Source organism: Syngnathoides biaculeatus, chromosome 2 (genome assembly GCF_019802595.1).
Source record: "Syngnathoides biaculeatus isolate LvHL_M chromosome 2, ASM1980259v1, whole genome shotgun sequence".
In the NCBI taxonomy this organism is placed as follows: Eukaryota; Metazoa; Chordata; class Actinopteri; order Syngnathiformes; family Syngnathidae; genus Syngnathoides; species Syngnathoides biaculeatus.
The window spans coordinates 16,930,668-16,950,716 of NC_084641.1; the positions used below are offsets into that span (position 1 = coordinate 16,930,668).

Genomic DNA, 20,049 nt, shown 5'->3' on the forward strand with positions numbered 1-20,049 from the left:
AATCTCCCCACGTGGGCGGCAAGGCCGGAAACCAACACTAAATGCCTGTGACTGCAATAAAACCAGCTGCCATTATTGTGTAAAGGATCACAAGATCAAAACATCACAAGCAGTTTGCACCTGCAATAGCAAGTAAAACTCTATAATGCAAAGCCAAAATCATATCAACAACTTTCCCGAACGGAAAGTGGTAAAGTGCGCTGCGGTTTGACGTGTTCACATGTCAAATAGTTTTTGAAAGTGGTGGATTTCGAACCCTGAACATCCTGAATCGCTATCAGCGCAAAGTTCTGTGATGGTTCGCCAGAATTCAGGCGCCTGGGTCCGATGTTCCTTCCGTGGACACAACATTTGCCATTTTTAAATTTGTGGGTTTCGGGTAAGATTTTTAGGTTAAAAGACTGACATTTTATGTTTTAAATTCTGTCAAATCTAACTCAAATGAGACCAGAACACGTGTGTCGTTTCGTAAGGGTTAAAGGAAGGAGGTCTGGGGCGTGCGTGTGATTTGGCTGGGTTTTATTTGAAAGGAGGGGGGGGGGGGGGTGACGGGCAGGGGTGACTGTCAACTTTCGACCGGGTGAGTGAGTCAGAAAGCCAAGCAGGCATGGCGAGATTCCGCGCCCTGGAGCTGCTCGGGGTGGCGCTCTCTGCGTGCGCGTGGATATTCACGCTGGCGGCCACGCTCAGGTCGGCGTGGCTCACCCTGTCCAGCGAGCTGCTGCCCAGCGAGAGCTACGAGCTGGGCCTGTGGGAGACGTGCGTGGTGCAGGACGTGCAAGGCGCCCTCCTGTGCCGACGCCACGACAGCCCGCTGGCCCTGCCGCGCTACATCAAGCTGGCGCGCGTGCTGCTGTGCGCGGCGCTGTGCGCGGGCCTGCTGGTGCTCGCGCTCGCCATCCCGGGCCTGCACGCGGTCAACGCGCCGGTGGACGGCCGAGCCAAGAAAGCGGCCAAACTGTGCGGCGGCGCGCTGAGCATCGCCTGCGCGCTTCTGGTGCTCGTTCCGGTGTCGTACGTGGCCCACGTCGTGGCGCGGCGCTTCTTCGACGAGTCGCTGCCGGATGTGGCGCCGCGCTGGGAGTTCGGGGACGCGCTCTTCTGCGGGTGGACCGCGGGCGTGCTGCACCTGATGGCCGGGGCCGCGCTGCTCGCCTCCTGTGCGAACCTGCCCAACCGTCACCCGCCCGCCTCTCCGGATCGTCTGCAGCCAGGACCGAGATCGGAGTACGTCTGAAATCCGCAGACTCGAACGCTTGTCCCCAACCTTTATTGGGCCGATTAGTTAAGGCGCACCCAACGAAAAAAGGAAATCCATCCTCAAATAACAATGATAAACTTTCCTTATTCACAGTGTGATGAAATATGGGCCTGTTCAGGTGGACACAAATCCAAAAAGATCAGAAATAGAAGCTTGTAGATCAGCCGCTGCACTTTGCATTACATCACACACTAACAATATCACAAAGATATTCTTACTGAAATAATAATGCTCTCATTTACAAATCTAATCGCTGTTATAGCTCGATGAAGAAATAAACTGTACATTTTTTTGCAGTAAATAAATAATGGCTTTTGTGAAAATGACAAAATGTAAAATGTAATTATTTTCCATCGCTGGGAATTCCTAGTTCCAAGTAATAATTCACACAATTCATAAATTTCTTCAAACTTGTAAATGGCAAAGGCAAAACAATGTGTTAAAGAATTGCTTCAAAAACCTTCACCTCTTCTGTTGTTCATTTTTGGTTTTGTTTTTAAATAATTACATTACGTATTTGATTTTATAATGAGCCACCATCTGTACATTGTCTGAGGCGCTTATCCTCACAAGGGTTGCAGGAGTGCTGGAGCCTATCCCAGCTATTTCCAGGCGGGAGGCGGGGTACACTGAACTGGTCGCCAGGGCACACATAGACAAAAACCATATGGAGTCACATTCGCACCTACGGACAATTTAGAGCCTTCATTGTTCCACCTGATCATGAATACCTAAATGATCTCAAAACCAAATTCACGAAATGTATTTTAAAAGTGCAATACAAAAGAAAGATTTTGAGGCATTGAAGTGGTGGAGCCGAATATGTTTTATTTTCATTTTTGCAGTTTCCTGAAACCCCACCTGGGCCTCTCAACATGACCACGTTTACCTCAAATGTGATTGTCACGTGTCTTTTACTCTGCCGTTGTGGAGCAGATCCACGAGATTTGGGAAATTATTTTGGAAAACCAGAAGAGGGAGATGCTAGAATTGACCAAAAAGCAGGGCGACGCCCCTAAAAACGTTTTATGACGTGTCATTGTTTCTGCTTGCGTGGCTTTGATGGCTTCAGTCATCTTCATTGACGTAACACATGACGGCAGCAGTAAATAAACTCAAAAGCAACATTTTCATTTGAAATATTTGATCTTCTTATATAAAGGAAGATGCAACCAAACTGATTGGATAATGACCCAAAACACACTGAAACGAGCGACCAGTTTGCAGCGAATGTTTGTGCAAAATTCTATTGCAATCCAACACTCTATTTTCTTATTCACTTTAGTGCACATCTGTTCCAATACTTTTGCTCACCTACAAATCTTGCGTATCCGATCCAGATGAAAAAAATGAACTGTCGATCTGGTCTCACTTTTGTCTGTTTAAAGTCTACAGCAAAAAAAAAAAAAAAAAAGGAATCGGCCTCATTGTTCCAAAACGCTTACTTACAGGGAGTGTGTAGTGTACTCTCTCTATCTTTCTATCTGAAGCCAAATTATGTCTGAATAGAGAGGTCGCAGGTCAAACGTGATCGCTCAAAGCGACCACCCCGGTGCAACACCTCAACATAAAAGCGCTGCTTTAATTGCTCTTTTCCTGAACGGGACAATGGAGTTTATAAACAAGAAGTGAAGCATCCACCTCACATTGTTCACCTCATTGGCTCTCATCAGCAGCCAAACGGCCGCAGGGCTCAAGTCGCAGGTCTCGGTCTGTGAGGTCGTGAGGCTCACGCTCGTTCGTGCTACTACATTGCTTCGCTGAAATCATACATCAAACCTATTTTCTCTACTTAGCTGGATTTGATCTGAGCTCCACTCGGACCGGTCGCCGGTCAATCACACGCAAACAACCATTCCCACTGTATAATTTAGACTGGTCTTTGTTTAACCGCGGATGCATGTTTTCGAAATGTGGGAGGAAGTCCTGAGAAAGTCCACGCGAGCACAGGGAGAATATGCAAAAAAATGAAAATGACACACAGGAAGGCCAGAGCTGAGACTCAAACCCAAAATCTAAAGTGTCTGTGAAGCAGGCATACAGAGCCTTGCAGCTACTAGATAGCACCATATGACTGCGAGGCTTCAGTGCATCGTAACTTCAAATTAACCAACAAGTACAAATTCATCACTATTCATAAAAAAAGACTGACTTGTTTAAAAAAAAATTCCCGCTGTTTTATTAAGATAAACTTCAAAAGTGAACAAAAATGTTTAACGCGCTGACATAGGATAGGCTCCAGCACCGAGGCAAACCGTGTGAGGATAGGTGGTACGAAAAATGATAGAAAACGATACAATAAAGAAATAACGGGTGATTTTACAACTGAGACTGACGCTGAGCATATGGTAAATTGTGTTCTTTGTGAAACAAAAATAGCGATTTGTATCAGAATACTTGGTTGCACCGTGGAGTAGCCGGAAAGCATTGGCCTCACACTTGTGCGGTCCTGGGTTCAATTTCGGCTCCGCCTGTTTCTCCCCCCTCTAAATTGCCCGTAAGTGTGATTGTGATTGGGACTGTTGTCAGTCTCTATGTGCCCTGAAATTGGCTGGCAACCAGGTGAGGGTGTACCCCGCCTCCTGCCTGTTGATAGCTGGGATAGGCTCCAGCACTCCTGCCACCCTCGTGAGGACAAGCGGCTAAGAAAATGGATGCATGGATCAGAAAACTTAATTAAAACACTGTATGATCAACGTGTCAGAGTACAGATTTTTTTGTAACGTAAGACCTGATAAAATGAAATATTTGTTGAATAGTCAGTCAGGACTGCTAGGAATGCAGTTGTCAATGTCCTTTAACCATCATTTCTGTCAAATTCATCAAATTTTTGTTTGTACATTAAGGACAAAAGTCCGATTTTTGTTTGAATTATTCATTTAAAAAAAGCACATACAAGCAATCATTTTTCCTCATGTTTTTAAAATTGCATGGTGAAAGTTGCAGCGGGGCTACTAGTGTGGACTGAATGGGTGGCAACAATGGGGAAATGAAATGTCAGTATTTAGTGGTTGGCAACATGTAATTTAAAAACAAAAACAAACGATGAACTAGTTCAGGGTTTGAATTATGAACTGAACTAGTTCATTTTCGGAATGGTGAACTGAACTTTGAACGAGCTCATGTAGAAAATGAATTTTCCCAAGCCTGTTGAGTGACATCGACAACGTGGCCAGTTAGAGTTTTTGCTGATTGTAACTAGGTTCTAATTTTCTATTGGTGTGTTTCACTATAGTGTGTAAAAAAGAGCTGAAAATCTTTTTTTTCTTTTTTTCCCCTACACATGACTATCTGAAGCTTACTTGTAACTCTAATTATGACCACTTGCAACTGTAAAAATTTTAAAAATCATGGCTTGGGGCAGTCGTGTGCCAAAGTGCCATTGTAGAAGCTCTGCAATGGAGAAATCCAGCGGCTAACCCAACACTACTAAAGTGTGGTATCTCCCGGCTCGGGGCCGGTCAGTCTCTTATAGAAGCGGCGCCAGGATTGAACAGTCTTTCCAGACCAGATCCAGAAGCCGGAGGTTATCCCAACGATCATGGTCATCAAGTACTTGATCATGAACATGGTGAAGTCCGGCATCAGTGGGGCAAAGTTTTCCGACGGGCATGGCAGAGCAAAGCGTTTGCAGGTCTGCATCCGCCATGTGAACTCCCACCGCGGACGCAGGGCCTGTTCGTAGAAGTGGCAACCCACCACAGTGGTGGCGGGCAGCGTGTACAGCACGCTGAACACGCCGATCCGCACCATCAGCTTCTCGAGCTTTTCCGTCTCAGTGCCGCCAAGCTTCATGATGGTGCGGATGCGAAAGAGCGACACGAAACCAGCCAGCAGAAAAAACGTGCCCACGAGGAGGTAGACAAAGAGCGGAGCCAGCACAAAGCCCCGCAGGGCATCCACGTCGTACACACCCACATAGCACACACCGGTCAGAAGGTCGCCCTCCACCTGCCCCATGGCCAAGATGGTGACGGTTTTCAACGCCGGCACTGTCCAGGCCACCAGGTGGAAGTACCGCGAATGGGCCTCGATGGCTTCGTGACCCCACTTCATCCCTGCCGACAGGAACCAAGTGAGGGACAGGATCACCCACCAGATGGAGCTCGCCATGCTAAAGAAGTAGGACACGATGAAGAGAATGGTGCAGCCCTCTTTCTTGGTGCCCTGAATCACCATCTTATAACCGTCCGCCTTGAACTTGTCCACACAGACGACTTTGTCCTCAAGCAGGAAACCGGTGACATAAACGAGTGCCACCATGAAGTAGCAACTTGAGAGAAAGACAACAGGTCTCTCTGGGTATCTAAAGCGCTGTGCATCTACCGCGTATGTGAGCACAGTGAAGAGTGTGCTGAGGCAGCAAAGGCCAGCCCAGACGGCGACCCAGAGCCGCCCGAACTTTAACTCCTCCTCCGTGAAATACAGCAGTCCATTGGGTGCGGAGACCTCGCAGGGGGCACCGCAGTCCTTGGCACCAAGGAAGCGGTAGCTGAGGTAGGCTGGCACCTCGAGCTGCGAAGGGCAGGAAAAGGCCGGGTTCCTTGAGGTGTGCGACGGAAAGTTCCACAGCTTCGCGAGGTCCGGCGTCGGAGTCGCTGTCGGACCACTGGTGTTCGATGTGTTCTGCCCCACGCAGATCTCACCGGCACTGTGCAAAGGGAAGTTCTCACAGCGCAGCCTCTCGGGCCACTGAAAACCAAATTTATTCATCAGCGCTTCACAGCCCTGCCGGGCCCGTTCACATAATGTCCTGCAAGGGGGGATGGCCCGCTCCAGAACTGTGCACACTGGTGCATACATGGAGCACAAAAAGAACTTAAGGTCTGCCGAGCACTGGACTTTGACGAGGGGGAAGAACTGGTGTACTTCCAGCCCGGCGTCTTCTTGGTTGGCATGGCCCAGCAGGTTGGGCATGATGGTCTGATTGTAAGCAATATCGATGCACAGCGGGATCGAGATGGCTTGGCAAAATCCATGTTCCGGGATGGAAAAACCCTTCTGTTCTTGAGATGAGCCTGGCGGGATGAGCAACGGTAAAGCGTAGCTCACCCACCAGGGCCAGATCCCCCTCGTCGACATGATGGTCCAGTCCACCCAAAGGAGGGAAAAGTAGTTCCCCTTACCAGCTCGTCACTGCTGTATTTCCCGAATAAGTGTCTCCGCCACGCTTCACTCGTGCACGCCTTGCATCTCCCGCGGCTTTCAGATGCAAAGTTGTCTTTGTCGCTCAATGGGAAGCTCTGCAGTTCTGTATTGGTTCTTTTTCCCTTCTTTAATCCTCCGTGAATCTCAAGCTTGGTGGTCGGTTTCCAGGCTTCCCCCATCCTCTCCGACATGGGGGCACGGACAAGGAGGGTGCGTTGAGACTTAGTCTGCCTTCCACCAATTAGATGATTTGTTCACCCATTTCTTGTCACCGATTGGCTTAGGAGGCGGGGCTACGGGCAGTGATGGGCAGAACAGAAGCTCTGCCGCCTTAAGAATGACCTGATGGATGACTTTGAATTCTTGTGTATTGGAGTTCAACACGCAAAGATCACCAAGACTCTTCGGACTAACACAAAAGATGGCCAAGATCCACAAGAAACCGGACTGCTCAACAATGGAGAGGAGGATTAAGATGAGGAGGTGCTGTGGGTTGTTCAAACGCAGCTCGGAGGATTAAAAAGGGTCTCACGGCACAGCAGACTTACCCCCAACTCAAGTTTTCTTTCATCTGAAATGAACGAAATGAAATTGTGTACATATGTTCATTAGATAGCATTATAGCTGTAAGCAGGCAGAGCAAAATCCTAATATCCATCGCACTCAAAATATTTCTCAAAAAGTCACAATAATTATTGTTTTTTAACTCAACAAAAACTTTAAATTGCATTAATTGATCAAAGATGGCACGGTGGATCAGCTGGTAAAGCATTGGCCTCACAGTTCTGAGGACCTAGGTTCGATCCCGGACCCACCTGTGTGGAGTTTGCATGTTCTCCGTGTGCCTGCGTGGGTATTTCTCTGGGCACTCCGGTTTCCTCCCACATTCAAAAAAAAAAACATGCAACATTAATTGGACACACTAAATTGCCCCGAGGTGTGATTGTGAGTGTGACTGTTTGCCTCGATTTGGCTTGCGATTGACTGGAAACCAGTTCAGGGTGTACCCCGCCTCCTGCCTGTTGACAGCTGGGATAGGCTCCAGCGCTCCCCGCGACCCCCCTGAGGATAAGCGGCAAAGAAAATGGATGGATGCATTGTTCTGAAAATAATATCTGAATATCATTTTTATATGGGAGCAATTTATACTGCGAGCAAACGTGAACAATTCGGTTGCCAGCGTCACATTCACCACCGACTCAGTAATTGATCAAAAGAAAATTGCAGTTTTGGTGGGACTACTGCACGTGAATACACAGCTTTGTGTCGTCATCAAGACATCGCTTAAAACAGAAAAGTTTCACAGATGTTTTGCCACTTTTTAACCGTGAAGTTTGTACATCGGAGGAATTCGTTTTCGTTTGTCTGTCGGTGTTAATCCAGTTTTTAAAAGATTCAGCACAGTCATGTTCAGGTGTATTTATATTTTAAAGTTTGTCTTCAATCAATGTATTACAATACTTGGGAATTCTTTCATGCATACTCACATTAGTGCATGTGCAAGAAGAAACAATTGCCAGCGCAACTGGTACCTGTGACCTCAACGAACTGAAAGGAGCATCATCATCAATAAGCATTACGAGTAAGATATGTTTTAGTTTGTCCTCTGATCCTATTCAACCTACAACACTAGGGTTTAAATAAACTGTCGGGAAATGTACGTAGACGCAAAACTGAGAACATCCTTCACAAGGGGTTGTTGCACAGTTGAAGCTACTTTATCAATAACTCCCCTTAAAACAAATGACAAGCTGCAAGAAAAGAGGCCCAGATGGACTCTGGGACAGCAAGGAAACTTGTGCTCTAGCGTCCCGTCAGTAGGAAGACTGCGAAATCAGATAAATGAGATCAAATGCGAGGCAAGAATGAGGACAAAGACGCTCAGAGGCGTGAAAAGAACTTCCAGGGGCCTCCTTCAGACGTTCAGAATTTAACAGTGCGGGGGAAACCTCGTGCGGGTCCAGTGCGGGACGACAAAACCCCGGCAGAACCCACTGACGGGAGAGGGTCCTTCCTCAAAAGTGAACCACATCAACGTTTCAACATGAAGTTTTTCCACATGTTCAATGCGACACTTTAGGCTGCCTCTCAAACAGCAAACAAACCAAAATAGCCAGCATAGAAGTTCGTCACAGCAACACGCCACACAAGCTTAAAAATAAAATACGATAAAAACAATTGAAATCAAACTTGTTACAAACTTCAGAGGGCAAAAATCAAAGGCTGATGTTTATTTATGTCGACATTGTTTGAGCGTCGTTAATGAGTTTTTGTCTACGGGCGAGATCAGAGAACAGCCGAAAAAACAAAACGCGCAGTAAAATATTCACACAAAAGCTTCTTCCCCTTTTATCCTTCCGAAATTTGCGCTGCGTTCTGTCAATCAGAAGAATTAATCTAATGGTAATGTATTAATTAATCCTCCCGTTCCAGGAAAACAACTTTTTCACACATTTGTTTGACATTGCCGACAAGTTTTACAGGATGAACAAACAAGCAAAAACTTTGTTTTGACACGTATAACGTTAAAATTGTGCACAAGGGAAAGTTGCGTCAATGGCATGGAAATAAAGTTTGTCAAGAGGTCGCAGGTTTCATTTCTTCATTGCGCAAGCTCATAACTCGAAAATGCTCGGCTATCAAGTGGAATTGCAATCACTTCAGTGTGAGCGTGTGCTCCTTGTTTACTCTTCTTTAACTTTTTCACTGAGCTCCACATTCACGTTTTCAAATCAAATCCGCACGGAATGAAGCACCCCGATCAGTGTTTGAATCTGCTCTGGTCAAAGGCACACCGAAAACATGACTTCATTTTTCTGCTTTCCATATTTTGTTGTGGCAAAAGCTGTACGGTATTTTGGGTTCCCTGTTCCAGTTTGCTGTTTCAATTGGTTTATTTCTCATTGCAAGGTTGGCTGTTTTTTTTTTTTTTTTTTTTTTAATACTTTTATGTATTCTGAGCTGAGGTCTTAGTGTAGTTCTGCAGCTAGCTAACACTTCTCTGAATGAGAGGCAAAGTATTTTTGCGTCACCCTGTTTCTACGTCATAACAGTTCATTCAAAGTACTTCAAACACAGGATTACCTCCATTATGATCCACCTAATTTTAGTCTGATAGCTAAAGTCAAAGGAGTACAAATGAAAATCATGCAATCGTGTCACTTTTGCAGACATTTTAAACCTTCAAGCGACATAAACACTGCAGTAACACATACTGCACAGTACAAAGAGAAGATGAAAGAATACTCACAGGTCCAGGAAAGTATTATCTCTGCTTTGTAGAACTGCTGGTGTTTAAAAGTTTACTTCTTGACATTGAAGTGTGCCTGTGTCATGCTACTGCCACCAAGGGTCCATTTGTTTGTCTCGCAGGCTTTGCAGATTGTTTTTCTGTCATTTACTGAGATGCTTTGCTCCTATGGAGCGCAGACGCCTCGGCAATATTAAAGTAGGTTTATTTTCCACACAAATTAGATTAATTATTCATAACGACTCTTGGGGACAGGATTGACGTGCGGCTAAGAGATGCTAATAGACGCTAAGAGAGGAAGCGGTAAAATTAGATATGCAGTCATTCTTCTGGGGAGTTTGTCGCATCCAACAGAAATTTCACAAAACTGTTGGAGAAACCTGCCTCTGTTATTTTCCCATTACAGTATTGTTTATATACGCAGGTGGGAGTTTGAAACTGTCCCGCGAATTGTCTGTCTTCTCTTGCCATTCCCCTTGAATACACGCAAAATCTTTTTCTTTGAAGGCTCCTGGGGGAATCTCCAAAAAGTGAACGCATAAAGCAGCACAGGAACGAAAATACACACTAAACAAAAGTCTAGGCACGGGCGCTCGATGTACACCTGCAAAAACACAGACAGTACACTGATGGCTTGAGAAATGTGTTTATTTAATTGCGTGACCATATCTTAAATCATCTTTCCACAGTGAAATTAATGGTTATGCCATTCATTTTTTTTCAGCCAAAAAAAAACAAAAAAAAAAAAAAAACACAATGCTAAATGATTGTAATGAATTTGTAATGTTTTGCTTCAATTCAATGGGCATTTGAATTTGGCTTGTGTCATGTGTGTTCTGGCCACCTGGGAGCAGTATAATAAAGGCAAAAACACTCACGAAGAAGACTTTCCCAACGGAGTCCATCAGCTGTAGAAATATTATTCCTTTTTTTGACAATGGATAAAGAAATTATACAGGGAGCATTGTTATATTGTCTGGCTATACGTGTTGCTCCACTGATGTTGTTCAAATATTCATTGCTTGAAGGTCACAACACAGATAATACCTGTCAGTCCATCCATCCATTCTCTGCACTGCCTACCCTCAAAAAAGGTCAGAGGTGAGCAGGAGCCTATCCCAGCAAACTTTGACTGACAGGTGGGGTACACCCTAAACTGGTCCACAACCAATTATAAACAAAACAATCATTAACATCTATTGCCGGAATTCACAAGTCAGGTGACTCACAACGGAAGGAGCCACAACCAATTATAAACAAAACAATCATTAACATCTATTGCCGGAATTCACAAGTCAGGTGACTCACAACGGAAGGAGCCACGTTACCTTCACAAATACACTTTCCCTTTTCTCTGAAAATGTGTGCTTAATCATTCATTTATTTGTGTCAGGCAAGCTACTCATACATTTTTTTTTAAAAGGGGCTGGTATCGTTCATAACTTGATATACATGTTTTTTTTATGAGATTATTCTTGCCCTATGTCAAAATTGCATATTATTTGTGCATGAAAAAAAAAAATCACAACGTTAAGGTGGAAGTGATTGCTGATTGCTCATCTGAGGCTGAAGACGTCACCAAAACCTGGCATTAGGCAGAAATGAAGGTTTGACTCGCTGGCTTGGATTGAGGGTGTCGCTGAACTCCGTCTCCAGATGGATGCCGGGCACCTTGAAGATGGACACGGCTGGGAAAAGAAACGAAGTTGACATGGGATGCTCAAAGATCACGACGACCAGTACACGATGAGGTCGACTCTTACTGTCCCTCAGGTGCATGACGGGTGGCGGCAAGGTATTAAAATACAGGTGTTGCAGGGCATCTGGCGCCGAGATCCGGTCTGCGGGCGCCAGTTTGAGCATCTTCTGAACTAGGTCTTCGGTTTTGTACGGCAGTCGACTCAACCTGAACCAGATCAACCCGACCCGCTTAGATAACCCGCAATGTCACCAGAACGCTAGTTAGAATACCAGGGCCTCGTAATTTATGCGCAGTGAGCCTGCACATTAGTGTTACACACGTTTCTTTTGGGGCTTTTCCTTTCTCACCTTTTCCACACAGAGCGAATCGGCCTCACTTTATGGGGAAGAGGCCAATCTGTAACAGCAAAAATCAGAGCAAAACATTTCAACGCTTCATTACAACAGCCACCCGAAGCGAAGATAGCGAATATCTGTGTCTGGGGAGCACGCAGGAAGTGAAAATGAGAAGACCAGACTGACCTGGCTGATAGTTGGGCAGGCGGCTGATTCCGGGCCAGCTCTCCTCTGATGGGATTCCAAGCACCTGCAGGGGCACAAAGTGAACGGTTTTGTCAAGGATCACCTCTCCTGTATCTGTGGCATTGGAGCTCGTGTCTAGCCAAGTTAAAAAAATTCACGTCTTTATTTTTATCAAAGTTCTCCCCACCATCCAGATTTTCTGGAGCTGGTCGGACACATCTGTGACTCCTGGAAAGGCCGGCGACCCTTCCAGCATCTCTACGAAGATGCAACCGGCGCCCCTGGACACACATGGAAGTAATTGCGAGTCACGGGTCTCAAGTCTTAACGTCAAGCAGCCATCCTATGGTAGTATTTCTTTCGGCTTGTCCCGTTAGGGTTCGCCACAGCGTGTCATCTCAGATGAACGCTCATATTTGTTTTGCACAGTTTTTACACCGGATGCCCTTCCTGACGCAACCCCTCTTGGGGAGTGGGGAGGCCTCAGTGAGAAACTAATTGCTGAAAACGTGCATACGCTGAGAACTAAGTATTGTAGTACTCATTTGTAGAGATGTCGTGATCAAATGAAGAGTTTGTTTTCAAAACGAGACATCGGCATTTTTTTCAGATTTACGAAAACTCGCGCCAAAATTATCCGGATAATTTTGGCGCGAGTTTCGTAAATCTGAAAAAAATGCCGATGTCTCGTTTTGAAAACAAACTCTTCAAATGTTTTTCACCATTTCAGTTTTGCTGTCATTTTTGGGGTGTAGCTCACATGGGGCACAGAAGCACACTTGGGCACCCGGGATGATTCAAAAACCTCTCCCCAACCATTGAAGGACTTGAGCGCCTTGGTTCGCATCAGCGGTTATGCGGCGCATTCGTAACGTGCTGTTAACTACGTAAGTAAGCCGGCACTCATAAAAGGCATCTGCCCTTTGGTGAGTGTTTTCTGTTTTATTTAATTTGATCTCAATTGTGTTCTGACCAATGATTCAAAGCTAGAACTCACCAGATATCCAGAGCAGTCGAGTAATCTGTCGATCCCAGCAGGACATCAGGTGGTCGGTACCACAACGTCACCACATCCGAGGAGAAGCTCTGACAGGGGATAGATTTGGAACGAGCCAGACCTGCACGTGGAATCAAAAAGTGGGTCTCTATCATCACAGCAACGTGACATGCAGCAGGGAAAGACCACGTGTGGAAACCAACCAAAATCGGCCAGTTTGAGTTCTCCCAAGTAGCTGATGAGCAGGTTCTGAGGCTTCAGGTCTCGATGGAGGATTCGGCGATCATGGATGAAGGTGAGACCACGCAGCAACTGGAACATGAAGACCTACGAGGAGAAGATCCATTTCCTCTGATCTAGACTCCTGTGGCCAGCCTGAACGTTCTATCGGGACTCATACCCGCACATTGTGAGAGTGTAGACCTCCCGGATGCTGGTTCATGTACTGGGCCAGGTCCGTCTGCTGCAATCACAAGCATGAACAAGTGAACGTCTGCCGGTGCCTGAGGCCCGTGAACCCAGTGCATGCTGCGGGTCGGGCGAGGGCATCTCACCACATATTCGAAGACGAAGGTGAGCGAGTCTCTGGCGTGAATGATGTCGTGCAGGAGGACGATGTTGGCGTGCTTCAGGCCTTTGAGCAGCGAGGCTGCGCACGCACGAGCACACACAAACACACACGTGGACACAGAAGAAGCGTTCTATTGTCACGCTGTCAATGAATCTGAATATTCGACACTGACACCGACACACACTGGATCAGTCAAAGGGGAGCGGGGCAGGGGGTCTTGGATTGACACGTGCATACTCCCTCTAAAAGTACAACGGAGACAATTCTTTTAGTTTTGCTGTGGGCCAAAAACAAGTTGGGTTCGACAATAAAGGACGAAGTTTGTGCTCGAGAGCCACATTTGATTGTTAAAAAGGACACACAGGCCTGGGCGTCTGTTAATGAGGTTTAAAAAATATATATATATAAATATGTGGTACAGTTTATTTTATTGATTATATATTAATTCTCATTGGTGAAGTTAATACTTTATTTATATTTGATTTCAATCGAATTAATTGAACTACAAATTCCAATAAATTAAATTATGAAGTATGTATGTAAAATTATAAACTGTTTTTGAAATACAATGATAACAATTCTATCATTCCTAATTCCTTTTACTGATTTTATTTTATTTTTCTATGTACAGGTACAATCAATAAAGTACAACTAGATAAATGAATTAAAAAAAGAATAAATACATTTTAAATACTGGGGGACTTATGTGCAGGGACCGTTGGTTCAATTCCTGCACGTAGGTGGAGAAGATTTTTTTTACATTCCATTAAATTGTACTGAATGTAAAGTTATTTACTCATAATTTTTTTTTTTTTATTTAGGGCTGTCAAAGTTAAAGTACAAATTCATGATTAATTCCAACAAAATTACTTACAAAATGAATGTATTTACTCAGATCGATCACACAATTTATTTTGACCACACATGCCGCTTTACCTTAAAGGTCCACTGTCACGAAATGCATGATTTTTAGTATGTTATTAATCAAAAAGAGGCAGCCGGAATGGACCCATCCATTTTTCACCACACAGCATGATTTTGACGTGTATGGCTTTCTGTAACTCCCGCCGTGAAAATCCTCTCGAGGGATTTGTTTTCGAGAAGAAGCAGGAAGTGACGCTAAGGGCAGTACTGCACTCAGGCGGGCTCGTGTGTTTCTACTAGTTTTATCTGCTGGAAGGTAGCCCTTTGTTCCATTGTGTTAACAAAAATGCCATCTCATTGCGTTGCTGGATATTGTTCAATTTACACTTCATACTTTTAAAAAAGACCCAGATCATCGTGAAAAATGGATTGCACAGGTGCAAAGGACGAGAGCTTCATGGGTGCCAAATGACAGGTAGGTGTGTATTCAGCTATTGAAAAAAATAATAGCTGGCCCCGGACACCGAAGATAGGCTAAAGGCCTCCGCCCCCACCGAAGCTCGGCTAGAGGCCTCCGCCGCCTGAAAGCTCGGCTCGCGGCCCGCTGCCGGAGCTCGCTCAACAGACTCTGCGCCATTCCCGTCCGAAGAACCAGCCGCGGCTGCCGGCCCGGAGCTTCTGGGGGCTTTTGTTTACGCACTTATGTCGCACGTAGGCCTCCGAGTAGGCAGACTCCGCATCATTCCCCCCGAAGAACCATCCGAATATTCATCATTTTTTGCAGCCACAGGTTCAAATCTGTATGGAAGTATTCCTCCGTCTTCCCGATCAGCCGATACTGCTATTTCTTCATCAGATGAGAATAAAGCCGAGAAATCAGCAGTGGGCATAATGGTGTCTCATGTAATCGAGTGCTTGGAACGGCACAGTACACGTCACATACGCCGACGTAGATAATGTGACTCGCGAAAATGGCAGCGCCCCTGAAAATTTGGAATTGTCAACAAAAATCTTCTGAAAACACTATAAAATGAGACAGGATTTAACATCACATTGTCAAAATAGGGTACATATTACATGACCTATTGGATACACTGTTCATGCAAAGCACTGGATTTCTCCTTTAAATAAAAATACCATCTCAAAGCAAAATGTGGTAGAATGTGTGGTATATTTGCCACCTGTTGATAATCACGATTCAAGTGTGATCAATCTGATTAAAAGCAATCAATTAGCAGCCCTAATTTTTGTGCTAAACACCTAAATCAATGTGAAACACACAAGTAGTGGCATGTCAAAGGGCGAGTACTGTACAATTTGTTTATCCTACGTGGAGGGTGTGTGCGTGTGTGTGTTGCTTATTACCTTCTCTAATGGCAGTGAACGGAACGCCCTCCTCTGTCTTTGTCTGGATCACCTTCAGCGCCACAAGCTGCCCGTTGATCCTCCACAAGCCAAGAAAGAATCCTCATCATCATCATCCTCATCATCATCATGAGGATCATCATAAGAATATATGCCTGTGTAAATGTACGCTCCAATTGAATGAGCAGCTACTGTTTGTGTTTAGCTTAACATTGATGCTAGTTTCGTTAGCCTGTCGATGACATATCGCATTTGTGTTAGCATCAAGCCAGCAGACGTTCCAAAGATGTTGGTGGTTTTAATTCAATACAAAATTTGTAATTCCTTTTGTCTTTAGAATAGTTTTACTGTAAAGTTCAACTGGGACTTGACATTACTGACAGTAGAAATTCCTCCATCCAATTTTCTTTGTCGCTTATCCTCACAAGGAGCGCAGGGAGTGCTGGAGCCTATCCCAGCTGTCAACGGGCAGGAGGCGGGGTACACCCTAAGCTGGTTGCCAGCCAATTTGCTGTGGGCCAAAACAAGTCGGGTTCGACAATAAAGGACGAAGTTTGTGCTCGAGAGCCACATTTGATTGTTAAAAAGGACACACAGGCCTGGCAACATAGAGACAGACAACAGCTGCACTCACAATCACAACTAGGGGCAATTTAGAGTGTTCAATTAATGTTGCATCTTTTGGGAATGTGGGAGGAAACTGGAGTGCCCGGAGGAAACCCACGCAGGCATGGGGAGAACCTGCAAACTCCACACAAGCAGGTCCGGGATTGAACCCGGCACCTCAGAACCGTGAGGCCAACGCTTTACCAGCTGATCCACCGTGCTGCCCAGTAGAAATTCATTTTTATTTTTTTGACTGTTGTTGAATTTGTACATTTCAAAGTCTCAACCTTTTTATACTTTTACTTAACTGGACGCGTTGAAATAGTGCAAAATTAGGCCTCGTTTTACCTTGTATGTACAGAGTGTGGGTACTTTTGCTACCTTTGCAGTAATCACATCAAGCACCTTAAAATTTGACAGCCAGTCATGTGACCTCTGACCTGCTGATGCCTTTATAAACGGAGGCGTATGAGCCTTCACCAAGTTTCTCCAGGCTCACGTACGAGTTGGCCGTTCCAAACTGAAGACCTGGTTTCTGTTCCCAAACACACACACACACACACACATGCTATTGTAACACAGGCCTCTCGTTCAGTGGTGCCCCTAAACGTCACCTGAGTCGCGAAATTGACGACGGGTGTCAGCTGACCCAGATAAAGGCGTCCTGGCAGTTTTTCTGGCTCCACGGGTCACTGTTACTACGCCCTCGTTGCACCCGAAGCCGTCGCATCTGCAGTGTGTGGAACCAGTGAGGCTGCGGGCCAGAACTGTCCGGATCCAGCTGGGCCATGCAGGCACAAAGTTGAAAAAAACATCTTCAAATTTCTTTTCCTGTGAAGTTAAACAATGGAAATTTGGAAAGTCACTTGCCCAAGTGTTTAGGTGGCGACATTGTAGATGCCACATTATGGTAGCAAAGCGCTACTTTGATCTAAATGAACTTCCCCAATTCTCTTCAACGTAATTTATTGGCATCAAGATGCCACAAGATGGCGACAAAGTTATACTTTTATTGCTTTGACAATTAAAGTGTTTCGGGCACTAACAGAGAATTGGTCAAAAACAAAATCTGCCAATTGGTGAATTCGTGAATACGCGAGTGTTCACTGTATTAAAAATTGGAAACTTTACAGTCTTTGCAGACAAATGCAGAGAACATTAAGCAGCCGAAAGCACATCGGAAGCACTCAACCAGTGTGGTTAGCGGATACCTCAGCCACCGGCAGCGATGAGGAACTCTTGCTCTCCTTGACGCTCCTTTCCTCCATTGTCAACACCTCCACCTGTCCCCCCTCCCATTCCTCTCCTTCTCCTGACCCCGCAACCCCCTCATTCTCCGCTCCCTTGCCACAGCAGCACCTCCTCATCCAGCGGGCCAAGACGTCCATCGCTGCTTGTTCTTCTCCCGCGGCTGCTCATATGACCAACATGCTGTCTGGAGGAGAGCAAAAACAGTCCCATGACTACTGCTTCACCCCCCCCCTCCCCCCACTTCACTTCCCCCCTGGCAGGAGAACAAAAGTGTCATTCAACATGCAGGATTTTGCTGCTCTCCAGTGGACGCAGCCAAGAACTTCCCTCAAATGCACCATTTTCTATCCCACTTGTCCAATGTCCAGTGGTGGAAAGTAATCAAGTAGTACAACTACTTCAGTACTGTCTATTCATCACATTTCCTTTCCGCTTCTCCTCACTAGGGTCAAGCTGAAACCTATCCCAGCTATCTTTGGGTGAGAGGCAGGGTCCAACCTCAAGTGGTCGCCGGCACATAAAAATAAAACAATCAATGACACGTACGATAAATTTAGTCTGGAATTTAAGCTCCCTTGCATGTTTTTGAAATGAGGGAGGAAAACGGAGTATGCGGAGAAAACCCGTGCAGCCACACAGAGTACATGTAAACTCCACACTGCCGACACCGGATTTGAATTTACCTGCAGATTAGCGTCTTCCTATAAACTAACACGTGTTTTGGGTTCGTCAGAGGAAGCAAGAGTACACGTAGAAAATCCTGACAAGAACGTGGAGAACATGCAAACACCACAAAGGAAGCCCTGAGCCAAGATTTGAACCCATATCCTCTCCACTTGTCTGCCTCAATTCCAATATTTGGGAAATTATGTGATGGGACCATGAGAGGACAGTATGACAAAATATAATTTAGAGTTAATACGCAGTTTAAGTTAGTGTGTAGTTGCTGTCACAATCATGAGACTGGATTTGCTGTTAGCCAGTTGTGTGTTTTGTAACATTTCAACGTGATTAAATGTCGTACAAGTAATTGGTGTTAATAGCGATATAAAAAAAAAAAAAACAGCCGTACCATTACAGCGAGCTGCATGGCGACTGATGTGCTGAAAGATGAAACACAGTTGACTTACACTCAGTGCAAAAACCTGTCATTTTCTTTTATTATTTTAATATCACAGTTGACCTTTAGTGATATTGCACAGCTTAGCCAGGACAGATAGAGGGCTCTTGCACCGACATCACCGAAATCACGTGACTAGCCATATTGCCGGTCAAACAGAGCATTGCTCAATGCTAAGTCCGTTAACACGAAACAAAAATACGTCTTGTAGCACAACGTCCAGAGTTTTGTCCGATACCATTAAACATTTAGAACGTGGTAATAAACGAAGGTACGTGGAAAAATGAGAGACACTTGCCATAGAGGATCCGTATATTTAATGCCGAAGTCGATGTTATCGCCGATAAGAAAGTGGACTGCTAACCCGCTTCTGCCTGTCTTGGACAACTGGAAATACACATGGATCTGGTGAGTAAGTATTCGTGATTTACACGGAAAAGTTTGAAAGCGTATAAAAGTCTGGACGCATAGAAATACTTTGCTGGATCTGTTCTCAATCAAGAATAAATCCCACATAGTAATGGAGGCACTCAAATTTTTTTTTTTTTTTTTCAATACAAACACCAATATCTAAATTAATGACCCCTGGTTTTACACCAACACAAATTCATTAACTATGATTGGAAAAAAAGAGGACAGCGAGTCGGCTCCTCTGTACACGGAAGCGTATCGCTGCCACACGTAAACCTCTCCATGACAGGTGGTTTATTTTCTTTTTTAAAGTACACATTGTTCTCAAATGAGTCAATTTGGTATTATACAGTAAATACTCTTTGGTAATTTGAGATTGAGAAGAACATTTCCTACCTGAAAGTGATCGCTACACTGGCGCGTGTATTTGGTTGGGCACCATCCATCACGTAGAATTGCCGAAATCCATCGATCTTTTCTGGTCTTTTCAGCTGGTTTGCTATCGAACGATCTCTTTGAATATCGCTCTCGTCTGGTGTGACACCCAACAGCACAACAAGTCTCGGGTATTGTAAATATTTTCCTCCGGTTCAATGTCTCCCACAATATCGAGCAGCTCTGTTTGACCGGCAATACGGCGCCATGAAAATGGTGATGTCACGTGCACGAGCTCTATAGCACTTTCTAATGTTCCAGAGCCATTCTTGGTTCGATAGTGATCACTGCATTTTCCTCTTTACCGTCATCAGAATCTTTCTGTGTGGGAATCCAAAGAAAAAAGTACTTGTGTTTATCTTTTAAATGGGTGTTACACTTTAGTCATTTCTATGTTGTAGCACTGCAGAGTTGTCCCGCAAATATTTGCGATTCACTCATTGCGGATTCACCTATTTGCAGATTTTTTTTTTTTGGGGGGGGGGGGTGGTGGTGGTGGTGATGAACTTATCGTCCCTTATCTTTGGTTTCTCACATTTTCTGTTTG

General features: G+C 45.1%; 3 protein-coding genes across 5 annotated transcripts; 1 reads left to right on the forward strand and 2 right to left on the reverse strand.

The window, feature by feature from the left end:
- Positions 1–590: 590 nt before the first annotated feature.
- On the forward strand, positions 591–1,677 carry LOC133509951 (putative claudin-24). The gene has a single exon (XM_061837527.1). It carries the CDS (start codon positions 608–610, stop codon positions 1,235–1,237), a length of 630 nt encoding a protein of 209 aa, XP_061693511.1. The 5' UTR covers positions 591–607; the 3' UTR covers positions 1,238–1,677.
- Positions 1,678–4,690: 3,013 nt separating this feature from the next.
- On the reverse strand, positions 4,691–6,343 carry LOC133509939 (frizzled-7-like). Its single transcript, XM_061837480.1, has one exon. The coding sequence runs from the start codon at positions 6,341–6,343 to the stop codon at positions 4,691–4,693; it is 1,653 nt and encodes a 550-aa protein (XP_061693464.1).
- Positions 6,344–10,868: 4,525 nt separating this feature from the next.
- cdk15 (cyclin-dependent kinase 15) lies at positions 10,869–18,159 on the reverse strand. Of its 3 annotated transcripts, XM_061837493.1 has the most exons (14): positions 18,083–18,159; positions 17,497–17,720; positions 16,935–17,066; positions 16,726–16,820; positions 15,680–15,759; positions 13,434–13,528; positions 13,280–13,342; positions 13,083–13,206; positions 12,880–13,000; positions 12,070–12,163; positions 11,883–11,946; positions 11,709–11,757; positions 11,423–11,565; positions 10,869–11,347 (listed from the first exon to the last, which is right to left on the reverse strand). In XM_061837493.1, exons 2-14 carry the CDS (start codon positions 17,671–17,673, stop codon positions 11,235–11,237), a joined length of 1,350 nt encoding a protein of 449 aa, XP_061693477.1. In that variant the 5' UTR covers positions 17,674–17,720; positions 18,083–18,159; the 3' UTR covers positions 10,869–11,234. The 3 variants fall into 3 exon arrangements, with proteins under 3 accessions (XP_061693477.1, XP_061693496.1, XP_061693485.1); XM_061837512.1 differs by lacking the exon at positions 18,083–18,159 and having other exon boundaries at positions 16,935–17,116; positions 17,497–17,624; XM_061837501.1 differs by lacking the exons at positions 17,497–17,720; positions 18,083–18,159 and adding an exon at positions 17,156–17,226.
- Between the last annotated feature and the right edge of the window lie 1,890 nt (positions 18,160–20,049).